This window comes from Sapajus apella, unplaced genomic scaffold (genome assembly GCF_009761245.1).
Source record: "Sapajus apella isolate SASKATOON/1434 unplaced genomic scaffold, GSC_monkey_1.0 scaffold161, whole genome shotgun sequence".
Lineage (NCBI taxonomy): Eukaryota > Metazoa > Chordata > Mammalia > Primates > Cebidae > Sapajus > Sapajus apella.
This window is the reverse complement of record NW_022437101.1, coordinates 2,093,934-2,114,118: the sequence shown is the minus strand read 5'-3', so window position 1 is coordinate 2,114,118 and position 20,185 is coordinate 2,093,934. Positions and strand designations below refer to the sequence as shown.

Below are 20,185 nucleotides of genomic sequence, written 5' to 3'. Positions count from 1 at the left end.
CTGCTAGCTTTTGAGTTTTTAAAATCTTGGTCCTATAGCTCTTTCAATTTTGACAATAGGGTGTCGATTTTAGATGTTTCATTGCTTCTCTGCTGGGCATTTATTACTATAAATTTCCCTCTAGACACTGCTTTAAATGTGTCCCAGAGATTCTAGTATGTTGTGTCTTTATTCTCGTTGGTTTCAAAGAACATCTTTATTTCTGCCTTCATTTCATTGTTTATCGAGTTGACATTCAGGAGCCAGTTGTTCAGTTTCCATGAAATTGTGCAGTTCTGAATTAGTTTCTGAATTCTGAGTTCTAATTTGATTGCCTTGTGGTCTGAGAGACTGTTTGTTATGATTTCTGTTCTTTTGCATTTGCTGAGGAGTGATTTACTTCCAATTATGTGGTCAATTTTAGAGTAGGTGCCATGCAGTGCTGAGAAGAATGTATATTCTGTGGATTTGAGGTAGAGGGTTCTGTAGATTTCTATTAGGTTTGCTTGGTCCAGGTCTGAGTTCAAGTCCTGGATATACTTGTTAATTTTCTGTCTTGTTGATCTGTCTAATATTGACAATGGGGTGTTAAACTCTCCCACTGTTATTGTGTGGGAGTCTAAGTCTCCTTGCAGGTCATTAAGAACTTGCTTTGTGAACCTGGGTGCTCCTGTATTGGGTGTGTATATATTTAGGATTGTTAGCTCTTCTTGATGCATGGATCCTTTTACCATTATGTAGTGTCCTTCTTTGTTTCTTTTGATCTTTGTTGGTTTAAAGTCCATTTTATCAGAGACTAGCATTGCAACTCCTGCTTTTTTTTGCTTGATAAATCTTCTTCCATCCCTTTATTCTGAGCCTATGTGTGTCCTTGCACATGAGATGGGTTTCCTGAACACAGCACACTGATTGGTTTTGACTTTTTATCCGATTTGCCGGTCTGTGTCTTTTCATTGGGGCATTTAGTCCATTTACATTTAAGGTTAATATTGCTATGTGTGAATTTGATCCTGCCATTTTGATGTTAGCTAGCTGTTTTGTCCATTAGTTGACACATTTTCTTCATTGTGTTGATGGTGTTTACCATTTGGTACATTTTGGAGTGGCTGGTACTGGCTGTTCCTTTCTATGTTTAGTATTTCCTTCAGGAGCTCTTGTAAGGCAGGCCTGGTGGTGATGAAATCACTTTGCAATTGCTTGTCCATAAAAGATTTTCTTTCTCCTTTGCGTATGAAGCTTAGTTTGGCTGGATGTGAAATTCTAGATTGAAAGTTATTTTCTTTAAAGATGTTGAATATTGGCTCCCACTCTCTTCTGGCTTGTAGAGTTTCTGCTGAGAGATGTGCTGTGAGTCTGTTGGGCTTCCCTTTGTGGGTAACCTGACCTTTCTCTCTGGCTGCCCTTAGCATTTTTTCCTTCATTTCAACCCTGGTGAATCTGATGATTATGTGCCTTGAGGTTGGTCTTCTTGAGGAATATCTTTGTGGTGTTCTCTGTATTTCCTGGACTTGAATGGTGGCCTGGCTTGCTACGTTGGGGAAGTTTTCCTGGATAATATCCTGAAGAGTGTTTTCCAGCTTGGATTCATTCTCTCCATCACATTCACATACACTTATCAAATGTAGATTAGGTCTTTTCACATAATCCCTTATTTCTTGGAGGCTTCGTTCATTTCTTTTCACTCTTTTTTCTCTATTCTGGCCGTCTTGTTTTATTTCATTGAGTTGATCTTCAATCCCTGATATCCTTTCTTCTGCTTGGTCAATTTGGCTATTGAAACTTGTGTATGCTTCATGAAGTTCTCGTGCTATGTTTTTCAGCTCCATCAGATTGTTTATATTCTTCTCTAAGCTGTTTATCCTATTTAACATCTCATCTAACCTTTTTTCTACATTCTTAGTTTCTTTGCATTGGGTTAGAACATGTTCTTTTAGCTCTGAGAAGTTTGTTATTACCTACTTTCTAAAGCCTGTTTCTGTCAATTCATCAGACTCATTCTCCATCCGTCTTTGATCCCCAGCTATTGAATAATTGTGATCCCTTGGAGGAGGAGAGGCCTTCTGGTTTTTGGTGTTTTCCTCCTTTTTGCACTGGTTTCTTCCCATCTTAGTGGTTTTATCTACCTGTGGTCTTTGCAGTTGGTGACTTTCGGTTGGGGTCTCTGAGTGAATGTTCTTTTTGTTGCTGATGAAGTATTTCTTTCTGCTTTTTAGTTTTCCTTCCAACAGTAAGGCCCCCTCTGCTGCAGGACCGCTGGAGGTCCACTCCAAACCCTGCTTGCCTGTGGATCACCTGCAGGGGCTGCAGAACAGCAAGGGTTGCCACAGATTTCTTCCTCTGCTATCCTTGTCCCAGATGAGTACCCACCAGATGTTGGCCTGAGCTCCCCTTTATGAGGTGTCTCTTTGTGTATATGGGAGTCTGCGAGCTGCTTAAGGAGACGGTCTGTCCCTTATAGGAGCTCAAGTGCTGTGCCGGGAGCTCCATTGTTTCATGCAGAGCTGCTGGGCAGGTACCTTTAAGTCTGCTGCAGCTGAACTCATAACCACCTCTTTTCCCAGGAGCTCTGTCCTAGGAAGGTCAGCTATATTTGTAAGTCCCTGTCATGCTGCTGCCTTTTTTCATAGATGCCCTGCCCTGCATGGAGTAGTCTAATCACAGTCTGCCAGCAGAGATATTGCTGAGCTGCTACAGGCTCTGCCCAGCTCCTGTGTGAAGTGGTAAACTGCCTCAGTAATAGGGGATGCCCTTCCCCCCATTAAGCTGGACAGTCCTGGGTCCAGCTGTGCTTGCTGCGAAACTCTCAATCCAGAGCATTTCAGATTGCTTATTTTGTGAGGGCAGTACCCACCGAGCCAGATCCCCTGGCTCCCTGTCTTAGCCCCCTCCCTTTCAGTTGAATGGGCAGCTCTGTCTCCCAGGCCTTCCAGGCTCCGGCAGAAAAGGCAGCCCAGACTTGTGTGTGAGTTACTGTGCTCCGACGTGGCACCAGCTGCAACCTCTGCGCTGATAACTTGTGGTGCTTTTTGGCCTGGGGATCTCCTGGTCTGTGGGCAGTGAAAACTTGTTTGGAAATGTAGTGAGCACTCACCCTCTATACTGTTCTCACCGGGAACTGCACTCTGGAGCTGTTCCTATTCGGCCATCTTAGATCTTCTCCCACAATGCTTTTTTTAAATTTTTATTTTTTTGAGATGGAGTCTTGTTCTGTCACCTGGGCTAGAGTGCAGTGGCACAATCTCGGTTCACTGCAATCTCTGCCTCCTGAGTTCAAGCGATTCTCCTGCCTCAGCCTCCTGAGTAGGTGGGATTACAGGTGCAGGTCACCACGTCTGGCTAATTTTTGTATTTTTAGTAGAGACGGGGTTTCACCATGTTGGTCAGGTTGGTCTTGAACTCCTGACCTCAGGTGATCTGACTGCCTCAGCCTCCCAAAGTGCTGAGATTGATTACAGATGTCAGCCACCATGCCCAGCCAACAAATGCTTTAGTCATGTGGGAAGTGGCTCTATGTAAAATGTTATGTCTTAAGAAAGATTCAACATACCTACCCATGTACCCCCAGTATCTAAAATAAAAGTTGAAAAATTTTTGAAAACTTACAAAATTGTGCAAATCTCAAATGGATAGTCAATTTCTGCATGTCTATCTCTTTATGAATATTCAGATATAAATAGAAGAAACCCAAATTGAAATATATAAAAATATTAAAGTTGTCCTTTATTTTTATGTGTATTTTTTCATTTTTCTTTAATGAGAATGGATTTCTTTTGTAGTAAAATGTTATATTGAAACAAAGATTGAATGCTATATCTATAGTAACTTAAACTGGTCTTTGACAAAAAGGACTAAATCTAGGGTTACAAAAGATACATGAAAACTGGCACTAGACACTGGAAAAATCTTTTTTGAGCCTCAGTTTCTCAGTAAGGAGATGCTTAAATTGATTCGATTTAATTAATTGAATCAGTTAAATAGTTGATTCAATCCCTGAATCAACTCTGACAAGTGTAGCTTGGGCTGAGGTTTTAAAACTATACCGTCTATTTTCTCACATATGAGAAAGAACCTGTGCAAGCAGTTTCATGGTTCCTGGCGGCCTTTGAAGTTCTAGGGTGCAGAAGGGTTTGAGGCTTCCGGGGGCAATGGTTAGGCTTGCTCTCAGAGGGGGCAAGGCCGAAGCTCTTGGAGGGATCCTAAAGACCCTGCTCCTTCTGCACGGGTGCCCTGGGTCCAGAGTCTTCTGTTAGGGAATCTGGCTTTCTTCTATAGGTGTGAGGCCTTCTTACCATGACGTCCCATTTAACGTACCTGCATTTCCCCCTCTCCGTTACACTGTAGTTAAGAATATATACTACACTTTGGTGCATAAGACTAGAAAGTAAAAATATCATTTTGATATGATTGATTTTCACACTGAACATAAAGAAGACCCTCTTTAACTCTGCGGGGCTGTGTTCTCCTCCAGAGGGACCAGGGAGCCATCTCACATCCTGCCGAGGACGGTTTCATGCCCTCCTTAGACAATCTTGATGCAAAAGAAGACAGGTCATTTTCTTGTTTTAGATGAGAATAACTGAAGATTTGATTTCAGCTAATTTTATATTAGCAATTTAAAATATTCCCTCAGGAGACAGAAATAAATCTGTAGGAACAGCAAAGTTTCCAAATATTAACATTTGCTTTTGGTTCAGACTGTCAAAAGCCTTTATTCCCACCCTTCCCCCAACTTCTCTTTAATTTTACCTGTTCTGAGCTCTTCAAGTACTAAACAATGAAATCTCAGATGCTTCTGGCAACTATGTGTTATTAGTAAGGGATGGCACCTTGTTATTTGATTGCATTTTATGATTTCCTTCAGCTCAATGTGTATCTGATATTGGAGGGCTCTCCCAATGGGTTGAGATTGAGAGATGCTACAAATGATGTGGTTTTTATTATTTCTGTGGACTCCTGTGCAGCCAGGTGAAAACCCTGAGGCTGTGTAGGCTGGAAGTCAGGCCGAAGTTACCCTGTTCTCACTAGTAGAGCCCAGTGTCCACACCCCAGCACAGCCACTTCTGCCTGCATCATAGAATGGCTGGGGCAGCTGCTGTTCTGCCAATTTAAGATGCTTGTTCCACAAGGAGATCAGTAGGCGTTCAGCACAGCTATCCGGGCCTTTTCGCACAGTGGGTCTAGTGTACCGTCGCCTCCTAGGGAAATAGACATAATTGTCTTTTGGTTAGCTTCATATACAGTTTATTATCGTATCAGACATACCTATGGTTTCTACCCAGAGGGCATTTTCAAAGGCCATGGGCAAGTAAAATGTTAACTAGTTTTTAATGGAGTTAAATAGAATGGATTGCAAAGCTTTGACTTCTGAGCACAGAGAGGCATGCACGGTGACAGCCTGCCAGGCCTGAAGCTCTCCAGGGCAAAGAAATCACTTGAACGTTGCTGATAGTGTCATGCACTACTGGCATATCAACTCAAATTGTCTTAGCAAGTCTAGATAGAATAAATATATGGAACAAAAGCAGCTTTGAATGCAAATAATAGTAGAATACATACTATTGAAGTACAAAAAACTGTTATCCCTTAATCCCATCACATTCCTTGAAATCCAGGGCTTCACTTCATTTTCCTTCCTCTTCTGTTTCCAGTGTTTGGGGAAACTCAGAGCATCACACACTCTACTATGTGGTTCGGATGCACTCCAGTGTGTGCCACAGGGCACAGGGCTTTCAGTAGGAGTTTCATACTCAGACAGAAGCCCAATTTGAATCCTGGCATGATGCACTGATCATTTCAACTAGAAATTGAGGGACTCCTCAGAGGAGACAAAATGCTGGCTGGAAATGTCGCTAAAGGACTTACCAAACTCCAGGTCCTTAATGTTGCAGTGGAAGACGACGTCTTCATTCACCATAAGTTCCACCACATTCCAGTCTTCTATCTTCTCTAGGATGACCTCGTGTCCATCTTTGGCCAATACAGCTAAGAAGGACAGGAAGGGAGGTGGGTGACATGGGGTCAGTCTTTGAACTAACCTGATTGGTAGCAGTTCCAGTCCTCATGATGACAGTAGCTTGTCTGCCATCTAGTTGCTCATGGGTGTCACTCAACTGCCCTGGTAGGCACTTACTGGGTGCTGGTCCCAGGTGCCCTCACCTTTGTTGAAAAGCACAGCCAGAGGCCTGAGTAATTCAGGTTTCAGTTGCTATTTGTTCTAAACCATGGTGATCTGTTAAACAATGAGCTTTCTCTAGTAAAGGGCTATTGGGCTTTGCAGAGGCTCAATCTTATAGAGACCATACTCAGTGCTGGAGAAGACTCAGGCAGGGGGATAGGCAACTTCTTACCCTGCTGATGGAAGTACAAATTGGGCACCTCCTGGAGGGCAATTTGGCTGTACCTACCAAAAGCCTCAAAAAATGATTTGAATCTTTACTCCAGGAAATTGCACTTAAAAGAAAGCTTCCTAAGGAAAAATGTAAAGAATACAGGCAAATTTTTGCAACAAGGTGTCTTTTCTGTATTATTATGATAGTAAAATACTGTGAATAACTTATATGTCCAACAACGAGAGGAAGGCCAAGTAAATGGCGGAGTGTCCCTGTGATGAGATTTTATTTGGACATTTATAAAAATGTTTATGAACTTTTTTAATGGCAAGGAGAATACTTGCAACATAAGTAAAAACTTAGGATACAAACATGTATAATACATGTTTAAAATATATAGTCAATATGAATTCAAATATGTATGTAAGGATGAAGAAAATACCTATTGATTATCTTCTGTGGTGAGATTATGGGAAACGTTTTTCTCTTTATTCTTTCAGCATTTTCCAGATTGCCTATAATAATCTGAAAAAAATGATTTTTTAGAAAAGCTAATGAACTAACTTTTTAGTCTCATCTTTGGAATCTGTGTTTTGGTTATCACTTACATTCAATGGCTCCTTCCCCAGAGATCAGCCATGGAAAAATTGTTAGATTTAATCTTTTTATTGTGAAGAAGCAAGTGTAGCTCAGAAGTGATGTGCATTGGATAGCCTAGGGCTCTACTTTTTCCAATGTATTTCTCACCAATTTCCTGGATATGTTTACCCCATAACATCAATATTAGAGTGGGTGTGCCAAACATTATCTTTGATGGTCTTCATGTGTTGGTGAGAATTTTGGTTAGGATGGAAAGAGAAAACAGATGGGGGAATATTCTTTAAAGTGTTGGCATTTCAATCAGTTTTACATGGAGAAAAGCAAACAGTTATGTCAGTTAATTGCATTTAATTACAGAGACAATTGCTGTTTCAAAATGGTGTGTCCACTTCTTCATCTTTCAATCAGTTCAAGAACATCCAGCCCCAGCTGTGAACATTTTAATTGCGTGATTTTAATTTCACTTCTGGAAAGGAACTTCAGAAAGAGACTCAGCAAGGATCTCCATTAACAAGACAGCACTCCCTGGGCACCCAGAGGCGGCCCTAATTGAGCCGCGTCAGCTAATGCGTCTCTAAAAAACACCTGCACCTTTTTCGTTGGCATATTTATGATCTTGTATTCTGTTTAAGTGTCTTCTTCTTAAACATCTTTAAAGAAGGCACTCAGTTTGAACCCATGACTTGTTTAAATGTAGCGGTCCAGCTCATGTGGAAAGGCAGCTGATGGTCTAGGGAGACATAAAGGCAGTCCATGGGCAGAGATTTCTGGGATCCCATGCTCCCTCAGCAGCAACCCCTCAGGACAGGGGAGCTGCATTTGTCTGAAGACACGCCTGGAGGATGGATTTCAATTTGACAGGAAGAAATCAGGAACAAAACAGCTTCTCCATTCCCACCTTACACCTGCCTCCCACCCCACCTGTGGGGCAAGGTGCTGCCACTCAGTGTTAACACCCAGTGCCAACTCTCTAAGGCCTGGAGAGGTGAGGGTGCATGGACTGTGGGTGAGGAGTGGCCCTACGGGAGGAGGGCCCAGGAGGCGAGCACACTGTAGCCTGCCCTTGGCCCTCCTGCAGGGCCTGCTGACTGAGCCTCACATGGCATCTGAGCTTGGAGTTTGTTTTGAGGACACGGGCACTCTTACACTCTTACATGGCACGGTGTAGCTCAGAAACAGGATCTGATCCACTGAATCACTAACCCTATAGAGTTGAGGGGTGCTGAATAATGAGGGTCCACCTCACGTTTGAGCAAATGAAGCCCAATAGGAAGAAACCATCTTAAGAGACACATCACTCCTCACTCTACCCTCTAAAGGGTTGCAAAGCACAGGCTCTCGTGGTCTTAAAGGACATGTGTCTTCCTCACTGAACACAGTTCTCTTCAAGTGCCGGGTTTTCATACAGGCTCACTGAAGAAGCAAACACAAAATGGCCCTGGGCACCACCACCCTTATGGACCCAGAGTGACCTAAGTCTGATTCTTGGTAAGGCGACAAGCTGCCTCAGAGTCCACATTGACTGTTCAGCCCCAGGACACTCCCTTCCCATCAATCTGGGAGGTGCTGAGCTGGCTGTAAGGTGGCCATGGCAGGCTTAAGGGATCAAACACCAGACGCCCTGGAATTCCTGCAGCTCATCCAAATGCCACCTCTCTACACGGAGCACCCATTTCCTCCCATGAGTTGCTGTGGGGTTGTCTAGTCAAAGAAAGGTCAGATAAATATACTCCCTAAAACAAAGTCTGTGCAAAGGCAGTGGCTAAACTCCAGCATAAATCAACCAGAAGCTGTAAGGCCACCCGCAGTCCGCCGGCCTCTTTGAAGTGGCACCTCATTCTTCAAGGGGGATTTAAATAAATGAAAGGGACATGGAAAAGGCTCCCTCCTCTTCAGTGCTGGTGGAATTGCGCACCATCTGCGAATGATTTAAATGCTGCTGGTCAGGAAGTCGAGGTAAACAGACCTCTTTCCCTCCTCTACCCAGCACAGAGGCATACCCATGCCCACAAGCGAGGGCCGCTGATGCATAGTAGCACAGGAGAATGGCACACAGGGTGTCTCAGCTACATAGGGTGGATTCTATTTTATGGATTGGTTTCAGTTCCTTCCAAGCCCTCTGAGTGGGTCATTTGACAAACTTAAGTACAGCGCGCAAGGGGCAAGCGTGGCCAGGAAAATTACTTAGAACTTTTTATTAAACATTAGTTTAGCTTCACCAGCATTGAGGCCATAGTGGAAACATTTTGCTGAGCTATTATAATTTATGGATAATGAAGAAAGAACAAAAATTTTCAGATTGCTAAAGGCATGGTAAGTTCAGAAAAGATCGGGTCTATTTCTAAAGCCAGCAGGGCTTCAAGAAATGATAAAGAGCTATAATTTTTAAAGAAACACACAGAATTCAGATGCAGATTTTACAGAGGAGGGCCTACAAAGGTACCACTCTCTGCCTGCTGTGCGGTAAGTGCTGGGTCTAAAGTTGTGGGGGGCGCAGATGCTCCCTGCTTTGCTGCAGTGAACACCCTGGCCTTTGTTGGCTGCCGGTATTACGTGGCTTATCATTCGCTGATGTACAGACCTGGCTTTACAAATCAACCACCTGCTGATACCTTGCAACCCTCAAGTCTCCTTCAGCCACAAAAATGCTCCTCTTGCTCTCCTCCAAATACTCTTCCCCTCCCCTACTGTGGGAAGAGCCGCCTGTGCCTGCTGCCTTTGCTTTTTGCTGTTTCCACCAGCTCACTGCCTGCAGGGAAGCCTTCGGCTCACCGGGTCCAGAGCCTGCCCTCTCATAAGTCAGGAAACCATCCCACATTCAATGGCTTCCCAGCGCTCCCCATCCCTCTTGGACTCACCTTCTTTCTTGTTTCTTTAAAATGCTTTTGATGGTAAAAACAAATACGTATTTTGAACTCTAAATTTTTTAAATCAGATTATCAATGTAACACAGATTCATAGTTTTTTTTTTTAAAAAAAAACTTTAAAATTATGGAAAAGTACAACATTTTAAAAATCACCCCTAATTCTTCTCTGACTCTGTCTTTTCAGTGGCAGTGAGACCATGGCATTCAGGACTGCGATTTGTTCCCCTTGCACCACAGTGTGTGTGCCAGCCCTGTCACACACATAGTGCGGCTGCACTCTTCTTCAGTGCTGCGTAGTATTTTACATGACGTATGTACTACAACTTATTTAGCCATTTTTTCCTGGTTATTTCCAATTTTTTGCTGTCACTGAGAATGTTGTAGAAAACATTCACAGCATGCATCCTTGTGCGTGTGTGAGGTTTGTTTTTCTTTTCTAAGGAAGATATTGAGAAATGGAACAGTTGGATTCTACACTATATGGTCACATTTTAATAGACACTGCCAAGTTGTCCTCCAAGGTGACAGTTTAATTTACTCTCCTGCCAAGGGTAAATTAGAAAAATACTCTTTTTTCTCAGTCTTTCATCAGCCATGAAATCATCTCTCTCTAGAAATCACCTCTACTCAATAGTTTGGAGCCCACGGGTCATTTTCTTCTCGAAATGCCCTTGCTTGCCCCCTTGTGCCTCCAGTGCTCTCCTCCTCAGTGCCTGCTCTTCCATAGGCTGCTCCTCTTAACACTCCCTGGCCTTAGGGGGGCCGTCCCATCATCCTGATATCTCTGGTCCTGTCTTTCATTGTGGTAGGTAATAACCAGCACCAAGAAGAAATAAGGAGGGAAGGGAGAACAGGAAGAGGGAGGCAGAGGGAAGTGCTGACATTTTTGGTGGGATGTCCAAGGAAGGCCTGCCCATGAAGGTGACTTTTGAGGAATATCTTGAGACTGAGAGAATGAAGCTGAAGACCACGTGGGAAGGAGCATTCCAGGCAGAGTGGCGGTGAAGCCCCAAAGTGGGAGTTGGCTAGGAGCAGTGAAGGACTGAAGGAGGCGGCTGTGACTGCAGCTGCTGGCCAGGGAGAGGACAGGCAGAGGGAGGAGGTGGTGAGATCAGAGCCGGGGGCACGAGGAGCCTAGGGGGCCAGGTTAGCCTTTGGCTTCTCCCCTGAGTGAGCTGGGGGTCCCTGGAATGTTCTTAGGGGTAAAGGCCATGCTGTAATTCAGGTTTACCAGTATCACCTGGCTGTGGTGCTGAGAACAGATTGCAAGCAGACGAGGGTCTCAGCGAACAGAATCAGGTGGCCAGGGCAGTAATCCAGGCAGGAGATGATGGCGGTGGACAAAAAATGCAGAGTGGGTACTCTGGAGGCCTAAGAGTGAATAATTCTGGGCGTTCTTTGAGGGCAGAGCTGACAAATTGTGTTGACAGACTAAACAGGGAGTGTGAGCGAAAGGGAGAACTGAGAGATGTCTGCTGGGCATCAGGCCTGAGTAACTGCGAGATGGAGCTGCTGTGAGCCCAGAGGGGAAGTGGACAGAGCTGCTGGTGGGGGTGAGTGCTAGGAGTCCAGGTGGACATTTTGGGCATACTGAGTCTGAGATGCCTACCCAACATGCCAGTGGCAACAAGAGGTCCTGATTAAAGACATAAATTTGGAAGTTCATCAGCATAGAGATGTCATTTAAAGTCGTAGCTACTCCTGACTCAAATCTCCTGCCTTCATCTTTCTTCCAAACTCCAGAACTCAATTTCTAGCCACTGGCTTAATATTTATTAATAGTTCATTCCACGCTGCCCACTCAGTCCGACCTCTCTTTCTTAAATTTCTTCTTCCAGAATTAGACTTTTAAGGTACATCTCTAATCTCATCATCCTTTAGCTCAAGAACCTTTGCTGTTTCCTGTTGCCAAGGATGAGACAGGCTGAACTCTCTTGTTGCACATCCTCTTCCAACCAGACCCAATAGTCTGCTGCTCCCCAGAAGTGCCCAGGCTACCTGCTCATCCCTTTCACAATGAGCCTTCCTCAGGAACAGTAAGAACTAATTCCCGTGGAGCCCTTACTGTGTGCAGGCATCGTGTTCATTACTTTACACGCACTTGCTCATCAGAATCTCACATTGGTGAGGCAGGGATTCACATTCCCCTTTTACTAACAAGAACCTGAGGCTCATAAAGGTAAAACCACTTGATTTTCACCTTGACTGCAAGGCTACTAAACGGTGGAGCCCAATTCAAACCAAATGTGTTGACTTCAGAGCCCCTATGCTGATGCTCTGCTCATGCCATCTCCCTGCCAGAGGTGCCAAGAATGTAGGCAGGAGACAAGCGACCAGGCAGAAGTGACAGGTAAAGCTGACAGGATTTGTGGACAAACTAGATGGGGAGTTTCCCCCGCAAAACTGGTAAGTTGTATAATATAACAAAATGTTCATTTATGTATTCTGCTTTAATCAAAATTTTGGTATGTAAATGATCTAATGGAACCCCTACAATCATGTTGGTCGTGGCAGGAGCAAGGGACATAAAAGTGTCAGCAAAATAGCAGAGCAGACAGCTCCAAACTCCCATTCCTCTGCAGATACGTAAAAGAAAAAAAAACCCAGACACTGTCAGAACCAACATTGTCAAGACTCTAGAAAATGGTCAAAGGTCTACAGCAACCACATGAATACTGAATCAAGGAAAAGGCAACCTCAAAATGGTAGGAGAGCTTTGTGGCATTTTGCCTGCCCTTGCCCACCTCCTCCCTAACCTGGTGGCAGTCTTGAAGATAGCAGCCTGTGTTCCCAGTATGGGACTGTGTTTCTTGATTCCAGAAGGTGCAGAGTGGATCTTACTTGCAAATTATTGTGTTTGCTTGTTCTACCCATCTGCAGGTTTCCTGAAGGACTGACTCAAGGTACTTGTGTTTGTTTGCCTAACTTGGAACTCACACAGGGTGGAAAAGCCGGGGGCAGTGCTCACAAACATTGTAAGGCAAATGAAAAACCCGCAGCTGCCTGGGCAATAGATTATAGTTGAGATACACAGTAGATCTCACAAAGCCTAGGGGAAAAGCTAGAGATAGTTTCTTTGAAAAATTAGGGCATTCAAAGGCACCCATGTATACTGGGGAATTTAGAAAGCCAGTACAGGCTTAGAACAGGATGCGTGCTTGGAAAAGGCCGTGAAGATCCTGCAGTTTCATCACTGGCTGATCTATAGGTTCTTGAAAACAGGAAGTAAAGGCTGAGCCAAAATTGTAAACAGCCTGGCCGAGTGTTAAAGGAGTGTCTCAAATGGAGCAAATACACAAAGAATGGGAGAGGGTTTTTGTTTGTTTTATTTTAAAGCTACTGGCACTCAAGAAAACTTTATTCAAGAAAATTTTGGTCAAAACACTGACCACAAGCTAAGCCTTCTACAGTTAGGAATGGCAAACTCTGGGGAAAGAGGAGAATATGAGTTCCAGAGATAATACATTATATTATTTGAATGTCCAGTTTTCAACAAAAGGAATCACAGAGCATACAAAAAACCAGGAAAGTATGAGCCATACAAAGGAAAAAAATTAATTAACAAAAACTGTTCCTGAAGAAGCCCAGACATTGGGCTTACATTAAATCAACTATATTAAATATGCTCAAAGAGCCAAAGGAAGCCAGAGACAAAGAACTAAAAGAAATTAGGAAAATGACATATGAACAAAATGAGAATATCAATGAAGATAAATTCTAAAAAGGAACCAAATAAGTCCTGGAGTTAAAAAGTATAATAACCAAAATGAAAAATGTACTACACAGATTCAACAGCAAACTTGAGTAAGCAGAAGAAATCAGCAAACTTGAAGACAGGCCAATTGAGATTACCCAGTCCAAAGATTAGAAAGGAAAAAAGAATGAAGAAAAATGAACAGCCCTGGAGACCTGTGATGCCCTAAGGTATAATAACATATACCTAGTGAAAGACCCAGGAGAAAAGGAAATAGAGAAAGGGACAGAATATCTGAAGAAATAATGGCTGAAAACTTCCCAAATTTGATGAAACGCATGAAAATACCTATCCAAGAAGCTCAACCAACTCCAAGCAGGATAAACTCAGAGTTTTTTACTAAGACACATTATAAACAAATTGTCAAAACACAAAGAGAGACTCTTGAAAGCAGTGAGAAAGAAATGACTCATCACACACCTCAATAAGATTATCAGCTTTCTCATCAGAAGCCATGGAGGCCAGAAGGTAGTAGGATATATACTTAAAGTGCAGAAAGGAAAAAAACAACAACCTGTTGTATTGGTCAGAATTCTCCAGAGAAAGAGAACCAATAAAATCTACATTTGTGTGAGTGTGTGTGTACATATATATACACATATACAAATATATACACATTATACACATATATAGTTGCTCCTCAACCACAGTGAACTTAAGTCTTGATGAACCCATTGTAAGTTGAAAATATTGTAAGTTAAAAATGCATTTAGGGCCCTGGGAGCAGTGGCTCATGCCTGTAATCCCAGCACTTTGGGAGGCCGAGGCAGGTGGATTATGAGGTCAGGAGATTGAGACCAACCTGACCAACATGATGAAATCCCATCTCTACTAAAAATACAAAAAATTAGCTGGGCGTGGTGGCACATGCCTGTAGTCCCAGCTATTCAGGAGGCTGAGGCAAGAGAATCGCTTGAACCTGGGAGGTGGAGGTTGCAGTGAGCTGAGATTGCACCATTGCACTCCAGCCTGGGCGACAGAGCAAGACTGTCTCAAAAAAAAAAAAATGCATTTAGGCCACCCAATGTACTGAACATTATAGCTTAGCCTAGTCTACTTTAAACATACTCAGAACAATTACATTAGCTTACAGTTGAGCAAAATTAACTGACACAAAACCAATTTTACAATAAAGTGTTGAATATTTTACATAATGTATTGAATACTATACTGAAAGTGAAAAACAGAATGGGGATGTATGGGTACTCACAATTAATGTACACAGCTGAAAGCATCAGCATATAGTCAAAAATAAGTCAAACAATTGTAAGTCAGGGACCATCTCTCTCTCTCTCTCTCTCTGTGTGTGTGTGTGTGTGTGTGTGTGTGTGTGTGTGTGTGTGTGTTGTATGTATGTGTATGTTTGCATATCTGTCTATCTATCTATCTATTTATCTATCATCTATCTATCGAGAGATAGTGGGGGAGAGATTTTAAGGAATTGGCTCACAGTCTAGGCTAGAGAGAAAGGTAGAGTTTCTATGTTGCAGTCTTGGGGAGAGTCCTGTGTTCTTTCAGAAACATTAGTGTTTGTTTTCTTAAGGCCTCCAACTGATTGAAGGAGGCCCACCGAACAAGGCAAGGATGCCCACCTTTGCCACTTCTAATTAACATAGTATTAGGAGTACTAGCCAGATAAAGAGAAAGAAATAAAAAGGAAAGAAATAAAAGGCATTTAAATTGGAAAGGAAGAAGTAAGACTACCTCTATTTGCGGATTGCATGATCTTATATCCCAACACTGCTAGTGTTCTTAAAAAAAAAAAAAGCTGTTAGTGTTAATAAATGAAACTGGCAAAGTTGAAGGATACAAAATTAACACACAAAAAGCAGTTGTATTTCTACACATTAGCAATGACTGATCTGAAAAGGAGATAAAGAAAATCATTCAATTTATAATAGTATCTAAAAGAACAAAACATTTAGGAATATACACAAACAATTAAGTGCAAGTCTTATACACTGAAAACTATAAAAGTTGCTAAAAGAAATTAAGGAAGATCTAAATAAATGAAAATACATCCTGTGTGCATGGATTAAAAGGCTTAGTATTGTTAAAATAACAATGCTACTCAAAGGATTACACAGATTCAAAGCAATACCTATCACATTCCGGATGGAGTTTCTTGCAGAAATGGAAAAACCTATCTTAAAATTAATAGAGAATTTCAAGGGACCTAAAACAGATAAAACAATCTTGAGAAAAAAACTAAGTTGGAAGACTCATATTTCCTGAGTTCAAAACTTACTAGAAAGCTACAGTAATCAAAATAATATGATACTGAGATAAGGAGAAACATACAGAACAATGGAATGGAATTAAGAGCCTAGAAATAAATGTTCACATTGACTTATGTGAACAAATAGTTGATTTTTGACATGGGTGCAAAGGCCATTCAATGGGTAAAGAACAGTCTCTTTAACAAAAGGTCTTGGGATAGTTGGATATCCACATGAATATCTTTTGAATGAATTTGGACCCTTACATTACACCATATACAAAAATTAACTAAAAATGGGTCAAAGATCTAAATTTAGAAATTATAAAATTCTTAGAAGAAAACATAGGGGCAAATCTGCAAAGTCTTAGACTTGACAATGATTTCTTTTCTTTTCTTTTCTGTCTTTTTTTTTTTTTTGACAGGGTCTTGTGCTCTGTCACCCAGTATGGACTTCAGTGGCACAATCTTGATTCACTGCAATCTTGGCCTCCAGAGCTCCAACAATCCTCCTACCTCCTACCTCCCGAGTAGCTGGGACTGCAGATGCGTGCCATCACACACACCTAATTTTTGTATTTTCTATAGAGATGGCTGGTCTCTACCAAAGAGGCTGGTTTTGAACTTCAAAACAGGCTGGTCTTGAACTCCTGGGTTCAAGTGATCCACCTGCCTCAGCCTCCCAAAGTGCTGGCATTACAGGTCTGAACCACTATGCCCAGCAGACAATGGTTTCTTAAACAACATATCACAGGCCACATAAGAAAAAAACAGACAAATTGGACTTCATTAAAATTAAAAATTTTGTGCATCAAAGGATACTATCAAGAAAGTGAAAAGATAATTTACAGAGTGGGAGAAAATATTTACAAATAATTTATCTAGTAAGGGTCTCATGTTCAGAATGTCTGAGGAAATTTTCCAATTCAATAACAAAAAAAAGGTGCAACCCAATTTAAAAATGGGCAAAGGACCTGAACAGACATTTCTCCAAAGACATACAAATGGCCAATAAGCACATGAAAAGATGCTCAACATCCTGATCATTAGAGAATTTTCAGTAAAAACCATAAGATACTGTTTCACACCTACTAGGATGGCTTTAATTTTAAAAACAAAGAAATTTGGAATCCTTGTGCATTGCTGGAGTAATGTAAAATGGTGCAGCTGCTTCAGAAAACAGTTTGGTCATTCCTCAAAAAGTTAAACATAGAATTACCATATGACTCAGCAATTTCACTCCTTTAAAACAAAGGGATTCAAACAGATATGTGTTTACCAATGTTCATAACAGTACTATTCACAGTAGTGGAAAGGTGGAAACAACCCAAGTGTCTATCAACAGATGAATGAATAAACAAAATATGGTATATCCATAAAGTAGAATTTATTCAGCCACAAAAAGGAATAAAGTACTATAATACATGCTGTAGCATGAATAAACCTTGAAATATTATGCTAAGTGAAATAAGCTACAAAGTAGATTACAAGTTACCAGGGGCTGGGGGTGGGGAGATGGAGAGTTATTGCTTAATGAATACAGTTTCTATTTGGGGTGCTGAACAATTTTAAAAATAAGAGAACAGTGATGCTGCCACAACACTGTAAAGTTAATTAACGTCATTGAATTGTATGCTTAACATGGTTAAAGTGGCAAATTTTTAAATATATATTTTATCCACATTATTTTTAGAGAAAGTGAACATAAACTAAACGTGGATTATGAGGTGAGGGTGGATAGGTGTGGCTTATCAGAGGGGGATGAAGAGAAAAATCACTTACTTAGGCTGTGTCCTCAGCCAAAACTACAAAATATTTTAAACTTCACCATGCAACACTGCTATGGATTAAATTGTTGCCCCCTTCCCCCAACTTCATATATGGAAGCTCTAACTCCCAATGTGTATTTGGAGATAGGTCCTTAAAGAGGTAATTAAGGTTAAATGAGATCATAAGGGTGAGGAACTAATCTGATAGGATTAGTGTCTTTCTTCTTCTAAGAAGAACATCAGAGAGCTTGCTCACTCCCATCTCTCCCCATACAATCCCACTATGTGAGGACAAGAGAGAAGGTGGCTGTCAGCAAGCCAGGAAGAGAGTCCAGAGCTCTCACCAAAAGCTGAGCTTGCCAGACCTTGATCGGGGAATTTTAGCCTTTAGACTGGAAAAATATATTTTTATTGTTTAAGTCCCATAGGCTATGGTATTTTGTTATGGCAGTCCCAATAGACTAATACAAACATGGAGGTATCTGCAACAGAAATTTCTCTATCAACTGTTCTCTCACAGAAAGCAACTTCCTCTGCTGATTGAAATGCCATCTCCTCCAGGAGGCCTTCCCTGATTGCTCAGCTAAAACTAATTTTTGCGTCCTTGGACTTCCAGGGTATTTTGCCTGGAAGATTCTTAGTTGGGTCATATCATGGGAGTTCATCAATGCTCATTCCTGGGCTCTCATCTCATTCTATATGTTCTCTCCAAGTCAGTGACTCAGGTCTTTCTATCTCCATCTCAGACTTTTTCTCTGAATTCCAGAAAAACAGAGCTGATTCAGCACCTCCATCTAGGTAGCTGAAAGCACATGAAGCTTAATTTAGATGCTCCTTGACCTACGATGGGGCTAGGTCCCAATAAGCTCACTGTAAATGGAAGGTGGGCTTAATACCTGGGTAAGCCCACCATAAAGTGGAAAAATGGCAAGTGGAACCATTGTAAGTTCAGATGTGCCTCTACTTATGATGGGGTTACCTCCCAATAAATCCATCCCAAAGTCAGAAAGTCTGAGTCGGGTACCATATGTATGTCCAACCTAGACTGTTGCTTTGGAACTGTTCCACATATTCCTCCAAATTGTGGCCCATCTTTGGTGTCTTCAATTTTAGCGGACAGCATGTCCATCCACCAGCACTGTTTCAAGCCAGACACTGACTGGATCTGGATGACATTCTTTTCACCCTTGCCTCCCACATCCATCTTCTCAGGAAGTACCATTGCTTTCACTTTGATCCATGGTCTCATTTATGGTCCAAGCTACTCTCATCTCAGCCCTGGACCACCCAAACAGACTTGTCTTCCTTGTTTCCACTCTTGGCCCCCTCTAATCTGCCCTCCTCAGAGCAGCAACAACTTCATCCCCCACCTAAAACTTGTCTGTGGTCCTGCAGGATCTGGCCCCTGAATACCTCTCCAGCCACATCCCCCGTCAGTTGAACAAATATTAATACATCATTTGTTGAATGCCTCCAGCCATTCCCCATATTATTAGTCCCTCTGCCTGTAAAGCTTTTCTCTCTTGACTTGGTTAGTTTCTACTCATTCTTTAAAGCCCTGCTCAAATGTGGGCTCATTGAAGGCTCCACTTAGATGAGCCTTTCCAGGCCTCTCCCTCTACCCTCCCATTATGGCTAGACCCAGGTCCCACTACGGTTAGTTCCCAAGGCACCACCTAGCCTCAGTCAGAGCTTAGGCACAACTGTCATTTAACAGTTAACAAGATTACTTCAAGGACATTCATCACTGTTCAACAGTGTGTCTTCAGTCCCTGGGTGTCCAACACACACTGGGTGCTTAGTAAAAGTATGTTGCATGAATGATTAAGAAATGGAATCCCAGCACCGCTACTTCCCAGCTATTTGACTTGTGAAAGTCACTTAATATTCCTGATCCTCAGTTTCCCAATTCTTAAAGCAGGGTTATGTAATTTTTTCTATGGAGGTAATTTGTGTAATGTGCTGGGCACTGGGTGGAGAGCTCACTCTTGAATAGAACAGCTTTCCCACTCTTTTATCCAAGCCCTGGAAGCCATAGGATGGATTTTACGTCATCCGGCGGACTGGGAGCTGTGGGAAGACTTCCTGGGGAGGTGGCGCTTGGTAGCGGTCTGAGGAAGGAAGGCCTAGGCACAGGGCACCACCTACACGAACGCCCGGAGGCTGGGACGCGCAGGCGCGCACGCGGCGGGGAGGCCCACCTTGCAGGCCCTGTAGGCGGAAGGTGTGGTGCTCCACTGACAGGCCTGCCGCGCTGTAGGGCCCGTAGCGCAGGATGACCACCGAGTTCTTGGGCATCGCCAGTCCTCCGCCACCGCAGCCTGGACTACAGAGCAACACACGTTGCTACGCAACCTCTCCTTCGGCCCCGGCGCGTGGGCGTGGCCACGCGCGGGACGTGGGCGTGGCCACGCGCGGGGCGGGGCGGGGCCGGGGTGGTGGTGCTCCGGGATCCTCCCCGCCCCAAGTTGCTCACATGAGCCTCAGCGCCAGGTCCGCACACACGTACGTTCGACCTGGTGTGGCAAGTGTTAGTGATGAATAGCAGCATCCAGGCACTGTAAGTTCGTGTCAGCCGGCGTGCTAAGCACTTTCCCTGCGTTATCTGACTGAATTAGTTTACCATCCCTAGGAAGTATTTTGTGTTTTCTGTTAATAAAACAGAGGCT

The 20,185-nt window shown here is 42.7% G+C and overlaps 1 protein-coding gene across 1 annotated transcript; it reads right to left on the bottom strand.

Moving 5' to 3' along the window:
* Nucleotides 1-3,674: 3,674 nt before the first annotated feature.
* CUNH10orf53 (chromosome unknown C10orf53 homolog) lies at nt 3,675-19,876 on the bottom strand. Its single transcript, XM_032266813.1, has 3 exons — nt 19,718-19,876; nt 5,842-5,961; nt 3,675-5,174 (listed from the first exon to the last, which is right to left on the bottom strand). The coding sequence occupies exons 1-3, from the start codon at nt 19,812-19,814 to the stop codon at nt 5,110-5,112; spliced, it is 282 nt and encodes a 93-aa protein (XP_032122704.1). The 5' UTR covers nt 19,815-19,876; the 3' UTR covers nt 3,675-5,109.
* Nucleotides 19,877-20,185: the final 309 nt, after the last annotated feature.

Excerpts from the sequence above, each read along its gene's own strand:
- CUNH10orf53 (XM_032266813.1), bottom strand. The coding sequence starts at position 19,814 with ATGCCCAAGAACTCGGTGGTCATCCTGCGCTACGGGCCCTACAGCGCG. Across the intron at positions 5,962-19,717 it reads CCGCCTACAGGGCCTGCAAG|CTGTATTGGCCAAAGATGGA; the intron begins GTGGGCCTCCCC and ends TGTCCTTCTTAG. Across the intron at positions 5,175-5,841 it reads CATTAAGGACCTGGAGTTTG|GAGGCGACGGTACACTAGAC; the intron begins GTAAGTCCTTTA and ends CTATTTCCCTAG.